Here is a 21,282-nt window from a genome sequence, read left to right on the forward strand (position 1 = left end):
CTCCAAGATTTGGTGTTGTCAGTTTAAAAAGTTTTAGCCATTCTAAGTGGGTGTGTAGTGGTATCTCATTAGGGTTTTAATTTGTATTTCCCTGATGACAAATGATGTTGAACATTTTTCCTTAAGATTCTTGGTCATATGTGTATATTCTTTTGGTGAAGTGTCTGGAGTTGTAGGAAGGTTTTTGATAGTGAATTTAATTTCTTTTACAGATATAAGGCTAATAAGATTTTATATTTTATATATCAGTTCTGGTTTTTTGGGGGGTGGTTTGCAAATGTCAATTTTTTGTCGTAATGTTATTTATATCTTTTTTTTTTTACTTTTTATCCTTTTAATGCCTGTAAACCATAGTGTAAACAAATGGTTGTGGCTATAGTCCAATAAAACTTTGTTTACAAAAACAAATGGCAAGCCTCCAAAGTTTGGCAAACCCTGGTTTCATATTTCCACCTGATATTATTTTCCTTCTGCCTGAAGGATTTCCTTTAATTCATGTATATGTGTGCACATGTGTATACAAGTCTACTGGTCATGGGTTCTTTTTTTTTAACACTTGTATGTCTGACATCTTTATCTCACCATTGTTGAAAGATATTTTTCCTGACTAGAATTCTACATTGGCAATTTATTTTGTGCCATAAGGATATTACTCTACTGTCTCCTTGCTTGCATTTTGTTTTTGACAAGGAATCTGCTGTCATCCTTCTCTTTCTCTTTTTTTTTCCCCTGGCCGTTTTTAGGATTTTACCAGTTTTTGAGCATTTGGATTATGATGTAACTTGGCATAGTTTTCTTCATGTTTCTTGTGCTTTGGGTTCATTGAGCCTTTTGAATCTCTATTTATGGCTCTTATCAATTTTGGGAAAATTTCTGCCATTAATTAGTCAAATATTTTTTCTGACCTCTGCCCCTCCTTTGGGAACTCCAATTACACGTATATTAGGTTACTTGAAGTTGTTCCAGAACTCATGGATGCTGTTTTAATATTTTTAATTCTTTTTTACTGTTTTACTTTGTTTCTATTTCTTTATCTTCAAGTTTACTAATCTTTTCTGTGCAATGTTCAATCTGTTAATCTGATGTACTATATTTTTTTCAGTCTCAAACATTGTAATTTTCTTCTCTATAAGTTTAATTTGGGCTTTTAAAAAATACCATTCATGTTTTTATTTGACTTTCTGCATATATAGAATGCAGTTATAACAATTGCTTTATATGCCTTTATCTTTTAATTCTAACATCTGTGTCAGTACGGGGTCTGTTTCAATTGATTATTCATTATGGCTTATATTTTCCTGCTACTTTCATTGCCAGACATTATGGATGATGGATATCTTTGATTTCTTAACATATTTGGACCTTTTTTATGGGATTCAGTTATTTGAAAAAAGTTTAATCCTTTCAAGTCTTCTTTGATTTGTTAGGAGGATTTGAATCAGTGCTCCTTACTACTGAGGCAAAATGTAGCTGAGTATTCTCCTCGATGCCCTGTGAAATGTTGTTTTTTCACATTTGGCTGTGGAAACTGGCACTCTTCCAGGTCCTGTATGAGCACCAAGTGCTGTTCTCTAATCTCTTTAGATGGATAGTTTTGGGGAGTTCAGGTAGCCCTGGATAGTTTCCTCACATTCAGATGCTGCTCTGTACTCTGCTGAACATTTATTTGTTGGAGACCCTCTGCAGATCTCCAGTTTTCTCTGTGCGACTTTCTTCTGTCTGGTGTTCTATTCTGTGAACTCCAGCCATTTTGCTCTTCTTTGAGTCTTATCTCTGTCTCGTCCACTCAGGGAGTCCACCAGGCTTTGCTAGGTTCCCCCTTCTTGGATCGTAGCCTAGAAACGCTTCTTAAGGCATTAAGCTTAGTCAGTTGTAGGGCTCACTTTATTTGTTTCTTGCCTCTCTGAGATTACTTTCCTTCATGGCCTAATACCCAGTATTTTGAAAATTATTATTTCATTATTTTGTCTGGTTTTTTTTGTTGTTGTTGTTTCAGGGAGGAGAAAAAAAATCTGTTCCATGTTACTGTATCTTCAGCAGAAGCAAAAGTCTTCTATTGGATGTTTAGCGATAAAATTTTTTAAAGTAGTTGCTCTAGGAAGTACAGTATATCCTTAACTTTTCAGTCTTCTTGGAGTTAATACTATACCACTTCACCTAAAGTAGAAACCTTATAATCATATACGCTCACCCTATACTTTGTGCCATAGTTACTGTATGTATTATATTAACAAAGATTATAAGCCCAGCACACAATTTTAACATTTATGCTTTAAACAGTTATATGTATTTGAAAGACATTAAGAGGAAAATATTGACCTTAATATTTACCCAGATATTTACCATTTGCAATGCTTTTTTCCTCTCTGATAATCAAGTTTCCATCTGATGTCATTTTCCTTCAGCCTTCTCATAGTGTAGGTCTATTGGTGAAAAAAATTCTCTTTGTTTTCTCTTGTTTAAAAATGTCTTATTTTGCTTTTATTCTTTTTTTTTTTTTTTTTTCGAGACAGAGTGTCACTTTGTTGCCCTGGCTAGAGTGAGTGCCGTGGCGTCAGCCTAGCTCACAGTAACCTCAAACTCCTGGGCGTAAGCGATCCTACTGCCTCAGCCTCCTGAGTAGCTGGGACTACAGGCATGCGCCACCATGCCCGGCTAATTTTTTCTATATATATTTTAGTTGTCCAGATCATTTCTTTCTATTTTTAGTAGAGACGGGGTCTCACTCTTGCTCAGGCTGGTCTCGAACTCCTGACCTCGAGCGATCCACCCGCCTCGGCCTCCCAGAGTGCTAGGATTACAGGCGTGAGCCACCGCGCCTGGCCTTGATTTTATTCTTAAATAATATTTGTTACTGTTAACTCTAGATTGATAGTTTTTCTTTCAGGACTTTAAAGAAGATATTTCACTGTCTTCTGGCCTACATTTTTTTCCTCAACAGTTGATCAGTAATCATTCAAATTATTGTCCCTCTGTATGTAAAGGATCATTTTTCCATGGAACTTTTAAGACTTTTTAAAATCCTTGTCTGTGATGTACTTATTTGTTAAGTTTTTGGTCATTTCTTCACATGCTTTTGGTGAATTCCTTGCATGTATACCCTTATGTTTGGGAAAATTTTGGCCATTTCTTAAAAGAATTTTTCTTCCCATTCTGTCCTTCTCTCTTGGTACTCCAGTTACAGGTATATTGAACCTTTTAATATTTTCCTGCATGTCCCTGAGGTTGTATTGATTTGTTTTCAATCAATTCTTTCTTCAGTCTTCAGATTAGATAGTTTCTGTTGATCTGTCTTCAAGTTCACCAAGACTTTCTTCTGTTATCTATATTCTACTGTTAAGCGTATCCATTAAAGTTTTCATTTTAGGTATTCTGTTTTTTAGTTATAGAATTTCAAATTGGTTCATTATTATATTTTCTTTGTCTATACTTAGATTTCCTATCATTTCAATAATTATGAGCACAGTCATTTATGTCCTAAGCATAGTTATAATACCTTCTTTAAAATTGTTGTTTGCTATTTCAAAATTTGTATCATTTTGCAGTCAGTCTCTGTTGATTGTGTTTTTGTTTTTTCTTGAGAATCGGTTATATTTTCCTATTTCTTTAGGTGATGAGTGATTTTGTATTGAATCTTAGATGTTGTAAATGTTGTGTTTGAAATCCTATTCTGTTATTCCTAAAATTCTGGAGTGTTTCAATTACTTTTTACCAGCCAACAAGTTGGATTCAAACTACAAACTTTGGCCTATGATAGATAGCCACTCAAAACTCAGTTTACTTATTTTTGCCTTAGCTGGGCTATTTTGATTCAGCCTTGCCGATATATAATTTAATGTTCTGCCTGAAATTTGGGCTAAGTTTAAACATAGAATTTAGGGTTCCTTCTTGCCAATACTCCTCCTCTTCTCTTTGATTTCCCTCCCCACATTTGGGCCGTTATGTTTGTCCCAAAGTCTTTCTTCTCATTTTTTAAGCCAGAAATATGTATGGCTGTTCTATTGGAGTTTTACTTGTCCTGTATAATGCAAACTGGGAACTTCACTCAGGATAAAAGCCATAAAAAACCTAAACTCCTTCCTTCCTCATTCCCTCCCTCCCTCCACCTCGGCCTCCAAAGTGCTGGGATTACAGGCATGAGCCACAGCTTCCAGCCCCTTGCTATTTCTTTAAACATCAAATGAAGGTTTGGGGTCAGGTATGCTGTAAAGACCCTCATGGCTTATAATTTCCACAACTTGATGAAATTGTATAGAATAATCCCCTTGGATAATAAAATATATAAAAGTACATAAAAAATTAAATATGTGGCATAATTTGACATATGTCTATCATTAGGAAAACCAAACATTCTGAACATGTAAATTAATCACAGGAGTCAGTGCGGTGGCTCATGTCTGCAATCCCAGAACTCTGGGAGACCGAGGTGGGAGGATCACTTGAGGCCAGGAGTTTGAGACTGGCCTTACCAACGAAGTGAGACCCCATCTCTACAAAAAATTTAAAAAAAATATTAGATGAGCATGGTGGCTAGTTCCTATAGTCCCAGCTACTTGGAAGGCTGAGACAGGAGGATTGCTTGAGCCCAGGAGTTTGAGATTATAGTGAGCTATGATAGGGCCATTGCACTCCAGCTGGGTTGACAGTGTGTGACCCTGTCTCATAAATAAATAAATAAATAAATAAAGCACAAGATAATTTTTATTAAACAAAAAAACAGTTATGAATCTTCTTTCTTAAGAGGTACATATTACTTTTGCCTCTATTCCTCTTTGGGGAGATTCTCTTCATGTTCATTCTCCTCAGTAGAGAGACCATGTTACTTGGTGCCATTAATATCATCTTATAATGTTATTTGTTTGTGAACCTGAAAATGTTCTTTCTTTTGGAATAGACTTGGGATTTCTATCTTTGTAATCCAGGCTTCAATCTTAAATTCAAAACCAATGAACTTGATGTTTGCATGAAATATTTTATTTCTCTATCTTCAGGTAGAGAACATTTCTTCTAAGATTACCTAGGTAGATAAATAGATGCTATTTTAAAAGTGTTTTCATGGCTGAAGAATTTTTAGAAGACAAAAATGCTGGGCATTAGTGTGAGAATTTTTCACTGGAGAAATATTAATTTGTTGTCTTTCTACAATTTAGGCAGTCACTGAGGAGAATATTGCCTCTTTGCAGAAGAGAGTGGTAGAACTAGAGAATGAAAAGGGAGCCCTGCTCCTTAGTTCTATAGAGCTGGAGGAGCTGAAAGCTGAGAATGGTATGTATAAATGAAAACCATAATTCTCTGTCTTCTTATCCCACAAGTGCCTCTACTTTTATCATTATGCATGTATAACATGTAGATTCTCTGATTCTGTAATAATAAGGATTTAGATAGAAGAGCTGATAGTTATCAAAGATAAGATTAATATGCACATGCATTAAACATTTAGAGCATAGTACCAGCATTTAACATAAGTATAATATTTTGCAATATGGGCTATAAATGCTTCAGGATTTCTTTATATTCACTTTGGTATGGTCAAGGTATCTTTTAGGAATTACGGATTGATTGAACAGGACCTTAAATAAAATGATGAATTTTTAAATAGGTACAATAAAGAAAGGAGGGACATTCCTGTAATGAATTTGTGGGTTGAGGTAACAGATTAGTAAGGTTCAAAGGTAGCAACCATTTGGTTTTTGTTCATATTGTACCCTGCTTAGAATCCTACCCCTTTCCATTAGCCTGGCTGATTCCTACCCATCTTTCAGGCCTCAGTTAGGGCATTATCTTTTTCAAGACCTTGGACCTGATCCCCAAAGGTTGGGTTAAATACATTTTTGTGCTTCCATAACATCCTTGTATATCTTTAGCATTGTATTAAAATGATCTGTTTATATGTTTGTCTTTTTTACTATATTATAAGCTCTTCAAAGATGAAGTATAAGCTTTTCAAGAGCAGGGGACATTTCTTTTTCCATCTCTGCATTACCCAGACAAGTATAGTACCTGAAAAATAGTGGCTGCTGAATAAAGTTGTGTTGGATTGAACTGCATAGCATTTTATCCCATAAGACTGTGTGTGAACAGTAAGAATGAAGATGTATCTCCTTCCATTTATCATCTGCTCTACAAGGACCTTACGGATTTCGTAGCATATAGTTAATAATGCTTTACTGGTCTAATTCATCCTAGATTAACTGACTACTATACTTTATCTTCTAGGGGTGAGAATGAGTACCAAGTAAAGTTTGTAAAACTTACATTAAACTCTAAAGCCAATATTTCCAACTTAACCATTTAATAGTTTTCCACTTAGCTCTAAATGGAGGATTATGTAGTTTTATTAGACTATTCCCACTATTGCTGATAAAGAACACCACAAATTCAGCTCATTATTTAACTCACTCACAGCACTTCTTTGAGACCTCATCTGTAATGCTTATTTTGCAGTTTTGCAAAGAGTCTCTGTCCTTTTCACATAGTTTGGAGGTATTATATGAGTTCCATTCTTTGCCTCTTTCCTGCAGGGGTCCCTTAAGGTTTTCTGTATTGGTTGTTGTGTCTGGTCTCACAGGTTACCTTTGCTTTATGTGTCCTTTTCTATTCAGCTCACCTTCCACACTGCCGTTTCTACCACTATACCTCTTTTGTCAGGTTTAGTCTCGTTCTGTGTTCTTGGTTCTTAGCGTGCTCATGTCGAAAGAATGACCAGATGCACCAAAGTAAGGCAAGCATGAGGTGAAATTTATTGAGGAGAGGAAGATAGGATTATAGAGCAAGAGCACGACATAGATTTACAAAGCAGAATACATACACCACAGATGATGACCGGACCCTTATTGCAGCAAAGGGTGAACAAAAGGAAGGGCGCAAAAGGGCCTGGTTATGGTCTGTGTCTTGTTTTTTAGTGCCTGGATTGGGACCTCCCCATGGTTCAAACGTCGCTGTGTAACCACTTTGATTGGACAGTTAGGAGATACATGACCCGAGTCTCACTGCGCATGCACACCTCCCATGAGCCTCTCTAAAAGCCCGTGTGGGGGCTGTGAATCACAGCAGCACCCACTTCTGTCCCTAGGAGACCCAGAATCCCTTGCTATCTACTTAATACTTTCTCAGTCTTGTGAAGTGTCTGAACATACTGTATACTGCCTAGGGCATTTTACAGTTTTCTACTTAGCTCTAAATTCATTTATCTCATGAATATTCCTTCATTCATATAGCAAATATTTATCATGCCTTTCCTATGTGCCAGGCACTATTCTAGTTGCTATGAACATATTAGAAGGGAAAATAGACCCCATAAACATGTATATAAATAAGAAAATTTCAGAGAATGATAAGTATTAGGATAAAAACAAAACAGGGTACTACAGGTGTGCATGGGGGAAAAGGAAAGCAGCATTAGAGTGGTCAGGGTAGGCCTCTTTGAGGACTTGAAACCTGAATGATGAAAAGGGGACAGCCATGCAAAGAGGCTAAGCAAAGAGCATTCCAAACAGAGAAAAGAGTGGTGCAAATGCCCTGAGGTATGAATGAACTTGATAAATTTGCAGAACAGAAAGAAGGCCAGTGTTTTTGTAGTAGAGTGAACAAGAGGGGGGCAGAACAAGCAAAGGAGGTTGCAGGTCCCTGTAGGTCACATTAAGACATTTGGATGTAGTGTAAAAAATATACTTTTCTCCTTTGGTGTATCTGTTTTAGTATCTTGGGAAAAATATAAGCTTCTTGGGGATATTAATATCAATGTTGAATATTTCCAATGTATTACTACCCATTTTAGATGTATACATTTTAATAGAACATGGGGGTAGAACTCAGAAGACCTGGATTTTGATCTGAGCTCTCTCTGAACTAGCTGTGTAACCTCTTCAAGTCATGTCATTTCTTTGCTTCCTCGTATGGTTGTTGAAGAGATTGGAAAGCTCTCTTTTAGTGCTAAAATTTGGTGTCTTTATGAATATATGTGACAAAACATTGAAGACATTGTAATTGTTATATTAATATAAAATGTATTACAATAGGATTATGGATAAAGTAAGGCAAATTTATTGCCCTAGAAGTTCCAAATTGTGCCATAGAAATAGCTGCTTCATGTCACATGCCCTGGCATCCTCTCCTTTCAAGCCTTCCACTATGTATACTTCACTCAGGTTCATTATCATTACCCAGTACTATTGTGTCTTATATCTCATCTCATATTCTCTTGCCACTTCTTTATTTTAATAAGATAAGCCTTTTATCTTCCCCAAACTGTTCTGTTTCTTTTGTGTTGATTATTTCATGCCTCTTAAATAGCCTCACATACAGTTATCTCCATTTTTTCAAACACTCCCCATATATATTCTAAAGATATTTATTTTGTGCCTTTCAGAAAAACTATCTTCTCAGATTACTCTCCTGGAGGCTCAGAATAGAACTGGGAAGGCAGATAGAGAAGTCAGTGAGGTAAGTGAAGTGTTCTTAATATATCTAGAACATGAACTAGATTAGGAGACAGTAGCTTCAAATCTGAACATTTCTGCAGTATTCTAGTGTTAACAGAAAAGTATATTACCTATAGAGTGAGATCTATTTCAGAGTCATAATGGTTATTATTTCTCATTTACTCTCATTTGGTTCTGAATATTTGGAATTCTTTGTCTTAAACCAACACAGATACAGTAGCTATTTGGGATTTGGTAACCCATTTCTCATAGTGAGTTATTATTTATCTCAACTTCTTTGTTCATCTCAGGAAAGTTTCTCAGTGAAGACATTAGATAAAATCTCTTGGGCCTCCTCCCCTGCAATTGGCACAGTTTTACTTATGATTATATAAAAAGGATATCTCTGGAGAATGGTGCCTTTTAAACCTGAAAATTATTGTAAGAAATGTATGATTGCTTAATATTCTGTTGATTTAAGGTTATTGTTAGCTGTATTGTATTTAGTTAGCTGTATTCTTCCAATCAATAAGTCAGCGATAGAATCATAAATGGCTTTGAGGAATAGTGTAGCTTCTTTATTTTTTATTATTTTCTCCTGGCCTGGATAATAGTTCATAATGTAGCTTCTTAACAGAAATGTCTGCTTACTTATTGTATCAGTATCAGAGAAACAGAACCAATAGGATGTGATATATATAGATTTATTTTAAGGAACTGATTCATACACATGTGGAGGCTGGCAAGTCCAAAATCTGCAGGGTAGGCCAGCAGGCTGGAGACCCAAGGAAGAGTTTCAGTTTGAGTCCAAAGACAGTCTGCTGGAAGAATTCCCTCTTTTGGGGAGGTCAGTCTTTTTTGTGTTAATGCCTTCAACTGATTGGGTGAGGCCCACCCACATTAGGTAGGGTAATTTACTTCACTGAAACTCTATTGATTTAATTGTTAATGCCATCTAGAATATACCTTCACAAAAACATCTAGAATAACGTTTTACCAAATATCTGTGTACTCTGGCCTAGCCAAGTTGACACAGTAAAATTAGCCATCACACTTATATTTAATACCTTTTCATGGGACAACTAATGCTCTGTTCACAAAATTGTCAAAAGGAGACTAAATTTTGAAAATTGTATTAAATGGTTACTGACAAATTATAAGAGCCTAAAGTAAAAATGAATGTTCCTTGACCAATGGGGTGCTTAATGTTTTAAGTTGCTCAGCAGTAGTGTCTCATGAAAACAAAATAACTTAGCTCAAAAAAGAAGAGATAAGAAAGATGAGAATCTGATAATAAAAAGAAAAACAAAACAACCAGAAGAAAGAATTAACAAACATGGAACAGTGGAAAAGAAAGGGGGGAAAAAACTCACAGAAATTGCCAAAGGAAGGGCAACTGCTATAATCCCTTGGGATAAGAGAGAGTGAGTAGAAAAGATTCAAAGAAGGTGTAAGCTCACTCAAAATGGGAAGACTAGTATTAGGACAAACAGTTATGAGAGTGCCCAGAAAGAGTGAAGTTCTCTGGTTCTCTGCCTCCTCACTATGGGATGACATTTATTCTTTACTCAAGCCAAAAAGCTGATTAAACTGTGTAGGCATCGTAGGGAGCAGCCGAAGGCATGATCAAGGGAAGGAAGAGACTGAGCATATGACATGAAATATAGTTAGAAAAGAGGAAATAATACTTAGGGCAAGGGAGAGAACAAAAAAAGAATTACATTGAAGTCTTCTGGCAGAAACAATGCCTTGACTATATCAGGTCTTTAATGTATACAGGGACGGATAAAGAGGAATGTGACGTGAAGAAATTATAAAGGAATTTTTCCCCTATGCAAAATACTGTGTCCAGTTTTGGTCTCTAGAAATTTGAATATGATACAGGGTAATGCAGAGAGCAAAGAATTGTAAATAACTAAAATAATGCTTATGAAGAATGATGAGATAACTTTTCTAAACATAACAATTCTAAAATAATGAATTTTTTTCTTACTCGTTAGCTGAGAATGATAGCAAGATAGTAGCTAATATTCATTCAATACTTACTATCTGCCAGCTTCCACTAGTAGGTGGTAGAGCTAATGTAAACCCAGGCAGTTGGGCTGTAGAGCCTGTAGTCTTGGCCACTATATTACTTGACAGTCCTATGATTGTTTGCTTGTGTTTTCTCCCATCAAGTTGGAATATTTTTCGGGGGTGGGGGAAATGTGTCATTGGAAAAGGTGAAGATTTTATTCTGTGGCCATCTCCAAACTCTTTTAATAAAATGCTAATTAAAGTTATCATGAGATTCACTGATTTTGTTCCCCCAAGAAAACAATTACAGAAATAATTTCTATGGATCGAGCGGTCTAACACAGTAATCTTTGTAATAACTTGGTTCATATTTTGTCAAACAGGTCCATAATTTCATGCCTAACCCCCAGCAGAGCTCCATTTTGATTACTTTATTCTGGTAATTTATCTGAATCTACTTGTTTGATAATGTGCTTGTCTATTAATGGCTATTTTATCTAATATTTGCAACTTTCCTATTTTAATGGATAGTTTAGGAAAAGGAATCCATAACTTCCTTATTGGAATGGGTTAAAACGAAGATTTAATTCATTTCCTGCTTCTCTTTTTGTTTTTAAGCAGTTCTTAGAAGAAACAATTAAGAGTTTTAATCTGAAGGAAAAAAGCTTCACATGTAAAGAATATCTAGGAAATAAACTCCAGGTTTCCTTAGATCTCATGAGTGGGGCTTGACCTCAGTGCAGGATTGACCAAGTGCCCTCGGAGGCCCAATCTGGGAGGTACAAACTGATTCTGAAAGGATTTAGCAGTTTTATGCTACACAGGAGGTTTGGACTAAAAAGTTTCAGGTTTTGGAAAAATGCATGAAATACTAGTTTTAGGTAGGCTATTTTTAGTATTATAAAACATTTGATTAAGGCTTTTTTTTTTCTGTTTTAAAAATAGATCAGCATGGTTGATACTACTGGGCTCAACAAGAACAGCTTTTCTACCAAGGAAAGTGGACAAGATGTTCAAGAGGACACATTTTCTCAGAAACATAAAGAATTATCAGTTTTATTGTTGGAAATGAAAGAAGCTCAAGAGGAGATTGCATTTCTTAAATTGCAGCTCCAGGGAAAAAGGGCTGAGGGGAACCCTGAGGTTCTTGACCAAAAAGAAATGAAACAGATAGAGAGTGAAGGATTACTTCCAGTTAGAATGAAAGTATTTCTTGAAGATACAGGGCAAGGTTTTCCTTCAATGCCAAATGAAGAAAGCAGTCTTCCAGCAGTTGAAAAAGAAGAACAGGCAAGTACTAAACATCAAAATAGAACACCTGAGGAAATATCATTAAATGACAATGGAATGGAATTGAAATCAACTAAACAGGATGATGTTGATAAATCCATTTCTGCTGTACCAGATATTGGTCATTATCATCAGGAGGAGTTGGAAAGATTAAAAAGTCAAATTGTGGAGCTTGAAATAAGCTTTCGTAAAGCAGAAGAAATCTATGAGAAAAATTTAGATGAGAAGGATAAGGAAATTAACGACCTAACCCAGTTGATTGAGGAGTTTAAGAAAAATGTTGAAAACACCAGCAGTGCATTCAGTGCTTTGTCTGAAGAAAGAGACCAGCTTCTTTCTCAGGTGAAGGAACTTAGTGTAGTAACAGAACTGAGAGCTCAGGTAAAGCAACTGGAGATGAACCTTGCAGAAGCAGAAAAGCAAAGAAGACTTGACTATGAAAGCCAAAGTGCTCATCACAACCTGCTCACCGAACAGATCCACAGTCTCAGCATAGAAGCCAAATCTAAAGACGTGAAAATTGAAGTTTTACAGAGTGAACTGGATGATGTGCAGCTTCAGTTTTCTGAGCAGAACACACTGATAAGAAGCCTGCAAAGCCAGCTACAGAAGAAGGAAAGTGAAGTGCTTGAGGGGGCAGAACGTGTGAGGGATATCTCAGATAAGATGGAAGAACTGTCAAAGACACTTTCACAGAAGGAACTTGAAATAGCAAAAATGGATCAACTGTTACTAGAGAAAAAGAGAGACGTCGAAACCCTCCAACAAACCATTGAGGAGAAGGATCAGCAAGTGACAGAAATCAGTTTTAGTATGACTGAGAAAATGGTTCAGCTTAATGAAGAGAAATTTTCTCTTGGAGTTGAAATTAAGACTCTTAAAGAACAGCTGAATTTATTATCCAGAGCGGAAGAAGCAAAAAAAGAGCAGGTGGAAGAAGATAATGAAGTTGTTTCTGGCCTTAAACATAATTATGATGAGTTGAGCCCAGCAGGGCTAATAAGTAAAGAAGAACTTCAGCGTGAATTAGAGCTTTTGAAGAAAGAAAGTGAGCAGAGAAAGAGAAAGCTGCAGGCAGCTCTTATTAACAGAAAGGAGCTTCTACAAAGAGTCAGTATATTAGAAGAGGAATTAGCCAAAGTGAAAGATGAATCTAGCAAAGAGATCCCACTCAGTGAGAGTGAGAGAAGGGAAATGGAGGAGGATAAAGAGAACAAAGAAGACTCAGAAAAATGTGTGACTTCTAAGTGTCAAGAAATAGAAATTTCTTTAAAACAGATAATATCTGAGAAAGAAATGGAACTAGAGCATATAAGGAAGGATTTGAAAGAAAAAATCGCAGCTGAAGAACAGTTACAGGCTGTGGTCAAACAGTTGAATCAGAGCTTGCAAGATAAGACAAACCAAATAGATTTGCTCCAGGCAGAAATCATTGAAAACCAAGCAATTATCCAGAAGTTAACTACAAGTAACAAGGATGCAGGTGATGGAGACTCAGGAGCACCTGTGAGAGAAACAGCAGTGATCAGTCCACCTGGTGCAGGTAGTGGAGAACACTGGAAACCAGAACTGGAAGAAAAGATACTGAGTCTTGAAAAAGAAAAGGAACAACTTCAAAGGAAGCTACAGGAAGCCTTAACCTCCCGCAAGGGGATTCTAAAGAAGGCACAGGAGAAAGAGAGACATCTTAGGGAGGAGCTAAAGCAACAGAAAGATGATTATAATCGCTTGCAAGAACAGTTTGATGAGCAAAGCAAGGAGAATGAGAACATTGGAGAGCAGCTAAGACAACTCCAGATTCAAGTAAGGGAGTCCATAGACAGAAAACTCCCAGCCACTGACCAGCAGGAACCAGGCTCTCCCACTCAAGGTATAGAAAAACCTTCATTCAAAACCACAGAACAGCATCCCACTCAACCACTTTCAGAGTCTGATTTGTGCCCAGATTGGCCTTCTCATCCTGAAGATGCAAGTGCTCTGCAGGACAATAATTCTATTGCCCACATTAAGGCACAACTGAAAGAAATAGAGGCTGAGAAAGAAGAGCTAGAATTGAAAGTTGGTTCTACAACAAGTGAGCTTACTAAAAAATCAGAAGAGATATTTCAGTTACAAGAGCAGATAAATAAACAGGGTTTAGAAATCCAGAGTCTGAAGACAGCATCCTGTGAAGCTGAAGCCCATGCAGAAAGCCTGAAGCAGAAATTGGAAAGCAGTCAACTAGAAATTGCCAGCTTAGAACATCTAAGAGAATTACAGCCTGAACTAGATGAACTGCAGAAACTTATAAGCAAAAAGGAAGAAGAGGTTAGCTATCTTTCTGGACAACTTAGCAAAAAAGAAGAAGCCCTTGCTAAAGTACAGACAGAGATAATAGAACAAGAAGATTTAATTAAGGCTCTACATACACAGCTTGAAATACAATCCAAAGAGCATGATGAGAGGATAAAACACTTACAGGTAGAACTTTGTGAAATGAAACAAAAACCAGAAGAGATTGAAGAAGAAAGTAGAGCAAAGCAACAAATACAGAGGAAACTGCAAGCTGCCCTTATTTCCCGCAAAGAAGCACTAAAAGAAAACAAAGGTCTCCAAGAGGAGTTGTCTTTGGCCAGAGATACCGTTGAACGGCTCACCAAATCTCTAGCAGATATGGAAAGCCAAGTTTCTGCTCAAAATAAAGAAAAAGATACATTCTTAGGAAGATTAGCTCTTCTTCAGGAAGAAAGAGACAAACTCATTACAGAAATGGACAAGTCTTTACTGGAAAATCAGAGTCTCAGTGGCTCTTGTGAAAGTCTAAAACTAGCTCTAGAGGGTCTTACTGAAGACAAGGAAAACTTGGTGAAAGAAATTGAATATTTGAAATGCTCTAAGATTGCAGAAAACACGGAGTGGCAAGAGAAACACAAGGAGCTACAAAAAGAGTATGAAATTCTTCTACAGTCCTATGAGAATGTTAGTAATGAAGCAGAAAGGATTCAGCATGTGCTGGAAACTGTGAGGCAAGAGAAGCAAGAACTGTATGGCAAGGTAAGAAGTGCAGAAGCAAACAAGAAAGAGTCAGAAAAGCAGTTGAAGGAAGCTGAGCAAGAAATGGAGGAAATGAAAGAAAAGATGAGAAAGTTTGCTAAATCTAAACAGCAGAAAATCCTAGAGTTGGAAGAAGAGAATGACCGGCTTAGAGCAGAGGTACAGCCTGCAGGAGATACAGCTAAAGAACATATGGAAACACTTCTTTCTTCCAATTCCAACATGAAACAGGAACTTGAAAAGATCAAAATGGAGTATGACACCCTTTCTAAGGAGTTTAAGGATTTATTGGCTGAGAAAAAGTCTCTAAGTGAAGAGGTTCAAGATTTAAAGCATCAGATAGAAGGTAATGCATCTAAACAAGCTAGCCCAGAGGCCACTGAGAAACATAACCAGGTGGATATGGTTGAAGAGGCAACACAGTCTGTGCCAGGTGAGGCTGAAGAGCAAGACTCTCCGAATATGAGCACAAGGCCTGCACGTTCAGAATCTGTTCTATCAGAGAACAATACCAAACCTGATATAAGTGAGAATTTCAGCTCACATGATGATGAAATTAATAATTACCTACAGCAGATTGATCAGCTCAAAGAAAGAATTGCTGACTTAGAGGAGGAAAAGCAGAAAGACAAGGAATTTAGCCAGACTTTAGAAAATGAGAGAAATGCCTTAGTGAGTCAGATGTCAGTAAAAGATGATGAACTAAAAATGCGTCAGGATGAGATAACCAAAATAAACCTGTTAAATCAGCAAATCCAAGAAGAACTCTCCAGAGTTACCAAACTAAAAGAGACAGCAGAAGAAGAGAAAGATGATTTAGAAGAGAGGCTTATGAATCAATTAGCAGAACTTAATGGAAGCATTGGCAATTATTATCAGGATGTTACAGATGCCCAAATAAAAAATGAACTACTGGAATCTGAAATGCAGAACCTTAAAAAGTGTGTGAGTGAACTGGAAGAAGAAAAGCAGCAGTTAGTCAAGGAAAAAACGAAGGTGGAATCAGAAATACGAAAGGAATATTTGGAGAAAATACAAGGTGCTCAGAAAGAACCTGGCAATAAAAGCCATGCAAAGGAACTTCAGGAGCTGTTAAAAGAAAAACAACAAGAAGTAAAGCAGCTGCAGAAGGACTGCATCAGGTATCAAGAGAAAATTAGTGCTCTAGAGAGAACTGTTAAAGCTCTAGAATTTGTTCAGGCTGAATCCCAAAAAGATTTGGAAATAACCAAAGAAAATCTGGCTCAAGCAGTTGAACACCGCAACAAGGCACAAGCAGAATTAGCTAACTTCAAAGTACTGCTCGATGATACTCAAAGTGAAGCTGCCAGGGTCCTAGCAGACAATCTCAAGTTGAAAAAGGAACTTCAGTCAAATAAAGAATCAGTTAAAAGCCAAATGAAACAAAAAGATGAAGATCTTGAGCGAAGATTGGAGCAGGCAGAAGAGAAACACCTGAAAGAGAAGAAGAATATGCAAGAGAAACTGGATGCTTTGTATAGAGAAAAAGTCCAATTGGAAGAGACATTGGGAGAAATTCAGGTTACTTTGATTAAGAAAGACAAGGAAGTTCAGCATCTTCGGGAAAATTTGGACTGTACTGTAGCCCAACTTGCTGCCTTCACTAAGAGCATGTCTTCCCTCCAAGATGATCGAGACAGGGTAATAGATGAAGCTAAGAAGTGGGAGAGGAAGTTCAATGATGCAATTCAAACCAAAGAAGAAGAAATTAGACTCAAAGAGGAGAATTGCAGTGTTCTAAAGGATCAGCTTAGACAGATGTCCATCCATATGGAGGAACTGAAGATCAACATTTCCAGGTAAATGAATAATAAGTTTTTTTTCTCCTCCAGAAGTAATTGGAGGCAAGAAAAGGATCTATTCAAACTATTTCTATTCCCTTTAAAATTAATTTAAGACTAATTTTGGCTCCAGTTTCCTTAGAAGATATATTCTCTCTGACTTTTTTTTTTTGGCTAATAATATCCTGCTACAACTTATCTTAACATGGAAAATTTACATCTTTTCTTCTCATCTTTCTATTGAGAGATCTCTTATATTTCTTTCATTTCCATTTCAACTACCCTTGTATGAATTTTTACCATAGTACTCCCAAATTATTGCTATAGTGTCCTAAATGGTTTCATCTTTTTTCTTCCTCGTAGTCTACATCAATTCATGCTGCATGTGCCTGTGAGAGTTATTTTTCTCAAACTCCAATTTTCTATCACTTTTCAAGCTCAAAAACTAACAATGTCCCTCACCCTTTGTATTCCTCTACTGCTAATAGGACCTTTCTGTTCTGAAATAGCTTTCCTCACTATCTCTCATACCAAGATTACACCTTAAAGAGGGCAGACATTAGCTTGTGGGGAACAAAGTAGAGTACAGTAGGAGAAAATGTTACTTTTCAGAGTACCCAAAACCATGTCATTAAAACAAGCAACATATTTTGGAGTTTATGATTTAAATATATGAACCCTTAGGGGTGATTCTTCTAATACAGAGCACTCAGTAGACAAATGTGTAGATATAGAGAACTAATAATCTCTTCAGAAAAAAGTCTTAACACCTTCAATTATGAATATTGATTTATTTGTAGATCTGTTGAGTACATGTTGTGGTATTTATTCCTTACGCATAACATAGTGTTTCCTTGAAATCTTTAACTGTTTTTTCAGGCTTGAACATGACAAGCAGCTTTGGGAGTCCAAGACCCAGACAGAGGTCCAGCTTCAACAGAAGATCTGTGATACTCTACAGGGGGAAAACAAAGAACTTTTGTGGCAGCTAGAAGAGACTCGACACCTATACCACAACTCTCAGAATGAATTAGCTAGGTTGGAATCAGAACTTAAGATTCTCAGAGACCAGTCAGCTGATTTAAATGACTCTTTAGAAAAATGTAAGAAAGATAAAGAAAATTTGGAAGGGATAATAAAGCAGCAAGAAGCTGATATTCAAAACTGTAAGTTCAGTTATGAACAACTAGAAACTGATCTTCAGGCCTCCAGGGAGCTAACCAGTAGGCTGCATGAAGAAATAAACAAGAAAGAGCAGAAGATTATAAGCCTGCTTTCTGACAAGGAAGAGGCAATCCAAATAGCTATTGCTGAACTGCATCAGCAGCATGATAAAGAAATTAAAGAACTGGAAAACCTGCTGTCCCAGGAGGAAGAGGAGAATATTGTCTTAGAAGAGGAGAACAAAAAAGCTGTTCACAAAACCAATCAGCTTATGGAAACACTGAAAACCATCAAAAAGGAAAACATTCAGCAAAAGGCTCAATTGGATTCCTTTGTTAAATCCATGTCTTCTCTCCAGAATGATCGTGACCGCATAGTAGGTGACTATCAACAGCTAGAAGAGCGACATCTCTGTGTAATCTTGGAAAAAGACCAACTCATCCAAGAGGCTGCTGCTGAGAATAATAAGCTTAAAGAAGAAATTCGAGGCTTGAGAAGTCACATGGATGATCTTAATTCTGAGAATGCCAAGCTAGAGGCAGAACTGATCCAATATAGAGAAGACCTGAACCAAGTGATATCAATAAAGGACTGTCAGCAAAAGCAACTCCTTGAAGCTCAACTTCAACAAAATAAGGAGCTGAAAAACGAATATGCTAAATTAGAAGAAAAATTGAAGGAATCTGAGGAAGCAAAGGAGACTCTGCAGAGGTCCTCTAATGCCCTACACGAGGAGAAACAAGGTTTATCTAAAGAGATTGAGAGTTTGAATGTATCTGTATCCCAACTAAAGAGACAAGTGACAGCCTTGCAAGAAGAAGGTACTTTAGGAATGTATCATGCTCAATTAAAAGTAAAAGAAGAAGAGGTACAGAGATTAAGTACTACGCTTTCCTCCTCTCAGAAGAGGATTACAGAACTGGAAGAGGAATTGGTTTATGTTCAAAAAGATGCTGCTAAGAAGGTAGGTGAAATTGAAGATAAACTGAAGAAAGAATTAAAGCATCTTCATCATGATGCAGGGATAATGCGCAATGAAACTGAAACAGCAGAAGAGAGGGTGGCAGAGCTAGCAAGAGATCTGATAGAAATGGAACAGAAATTACTCATGGTCACCAAAGAAAATAAAGATCTCAAGGCACAAATTCAGTCTTTTGGAAAGTCTATGAGTTCCTTGCAAAATAGTAGAGATCATGCCAATGAGGAGCTTGGTGATCTGAAAAAGAAGTATGATGCCAGTCTGAAGGAGTTGGCGCAGCTGAGAGAACAAAAAGGCCTCCTAAACAGAGAGCAAGATGTTCTTTCTAAAGCTACTTTTCCAATGAACTCCACTGAGGAGAATAGCTTTCCTCATCTTGAAACACTTAACCAACAGCTCCTATCCAAAGATGAGCAATTGCTTCACTTGTCCTCACAGCTAGAAGATTCTTACAACCAAGTGCAGTCCTTTTCCAAGGCTATGGCCAGTCTACAAAATGAGAGAGATCAGATGTGGAAGGAGCTGGAGAAATTCCGAAAGACAGAGGAAGGAAAGCAGAGGTCTGCGGCCCAGCCTGCCACCAGCCCAGCTGAAGTACAGAGTTTAAAAAAAGCTATGTCTTCACTCCAAAATGACAGAGACCGACTAGTGAGTATCTAGCTCTTTTGGATCTATGTTTGAGAGTTTTTGAATCTTTAATTTTTGTATCTGTAGAAAAGGATAAACACATTCTTATGTTATCTGGACACTCAAGGGCAGTATTAACATCATACAGGTTCTTTTTGGTCTGAGAGAAACACAGAAACATCATGTAAATTGCTTTAAATCTGCCAATTCCATTATAAAAAAATCAAATTTTCTTGGTACAAAACTGCCCATTGGTTATAAAAGGACTTAAAGATGGAAAGCTGTTTTGTATGTACACATACATACAAATGTTTCCAGAATTTGTCATAGTTTCATTGAAAGGAAGTATAGATATCACATAGTACCTTCTTACAGTGATAGTTTAGCAATACATCATCTGGTAGAATTGGGGGCAGGGAGGACTCAGCTCATAACTCAACCCTAATTTGTCAAAAAAAAATGTAAATAAAAAAGTTTAAATGACTATTTAGTAAAATTTTACTTGCAAGCTGAACCATTTATCCACTTCCTTTTAATACCCAACTTTTTTCAATGGGAGAGAATGCTAAGTCGGATCTCTAATGCTAAAATGTTATTGCTTTTAGTAGGGGCCAGGAGTTTAATCCAGGTCTTTTTTTCTGAAAACTTCCAGGTCATTAAGATTCAGAGGCAAAAACTGGAACAATATGAGCCCAGCCAGGTTGTCAGGGGATTCTGCTTTGTGACATTATTGTCTTTACTTTCATGGCAGTCTCTTAACTCTGTCAAGGCCATGAACTTGTAGGAAAATAGGCCAAATAGAAAATAAATTGAGACTTAAAAGGCTAGTTAAAATGTTATCCATGTCCAATACCTGAAAATTCTAGTTTCTAAGATTAGCCCTAGTGAAAAGATCATTTCCCTTAACCATAGAGATAATTTTTCCTTTTTTTTGTAGGTAATGTGTTCATTCCTATTTCATTTAATATCCAATATTTATAGACAGTCTTTTCCCTTTTGTAATTTGAACAAAGTCCCCCTTTTCAGCTATGGTTTTGACATCAACACAACATATGCATATATGCTTATGTTTTTAAAACAATTTGAGTTTAGCTAACTTTGCCCTGAGAATTTGGTCTTCTGTCAGTCCTTTCAGAATGCAAATTCAGAAAGTTCTCTTCATCAGGACACTATATGCCTCAAAGATGTTATTTATACCATGCTGATATTGATTATCTTCCAAGTTAAAATCTTTTTTTCTGGTGCTGTTAGGATTCTGAGTTAACTGACTTTGTTTTATTCAGTGAATTGCTTTGCTGTTCTTATCCATTGTAAATACTAGGCACTAAACTTTGTCTCTCAACCCCAGTCCACATTTTTATCTGCTGGCTATTTACATGTCAAGCCAGCTTTTTTATTTCCATGTGGTTTTTTTTTTTTTTTTTTTTTTTTTTGAGTTTCCATGTGGGTTTTTTTTTTTTTTTTTGAGAAATGGTCTCACTCTTTCGCCTGGGCTACAGTGCTGTGGTGTCATCATAGCTCACTGCAACATCAAGTTTCTGGACTTGAGGAGCGATCCTCCTGCCTGCCAAGTAGCTTTGAACTACAGGCACCACCATGTCAGGCTAATTTTTTATTTTTTGTGGAGAGGAGGCCTTACTCTGGCTCAGGCTAGTCTCCAGCTCCTGGCCTCAAGCAGTCCTCCCACCTTGGCCTCCAAGGTGCTAGCCTTACAGGCATGTGAGCCACCATGCCTAGCCATTTTATTTCCGTGTGTCTGTAATTCATAGTAATTAATATTCTTCTGTTCCCTAAAGATCATAACTATTTTATTTAACCATCAAGGCCTGTCACTCCATTATTTGCACTGCTCATCAAATATCTTTCCTTTCCATCTTCAGCATCCTAGGGTAAACTCTGACTTTACCCTTAAGCTCTTATAATAATGCTGCTTCCAGTTTATCATCTCTCC

The 21,282-nt window shown here is 36.9% G+C and overlaps 1 protein-coding gene across 4 annotated transcripts in view; it reads left to right on the forward strand.

The window, feature by feature from the left end:
- GOLGB1 (golgin B1) overlaps nt 1-21,282 on the forward strand; it is a 68,851-nt gene that overhangs the window by 31,786 nt on the left and 15,783 nt on the right. For all 4 annotated transcript variants that reach the window (XM_045540171.1, XM_045540172.1, XM_045540173.1 and 1 more), the window contains 4 exons: nt 5,151-5,265; nt 8,369-8,442; nt 11,382-16,579; nt 17,441-19,352. In XM_045540171.1, coding sequence (XP_045396127.1) covers nt 5,151-5,265; nt 8,369-8,442; nt 11,382-16,579; nt 17,441-19,352 — 7,299 coding nt within the window. The remainder of the gene's footprint in view (nt 1-5,150; nt 5,266-8,368; nt 8,443-11,381; nt 16,580-17,440; nt 19,353-21,282) is intronic.

The sequence above is a fragment of the Lemur catta genome, chromosome 1 (assembly GCF_020740605.2).
Source record: "Lemur catta isolate mLemCat1 chromosome 1, mLemCat1.pri, whole genome shotgun sequence".
NCBI classification, from domain to species: Eukaryota; Metazoa; Chordata; class Mammalia; order Primates; family Lemuridae; genus Lemur; species Lemur catta.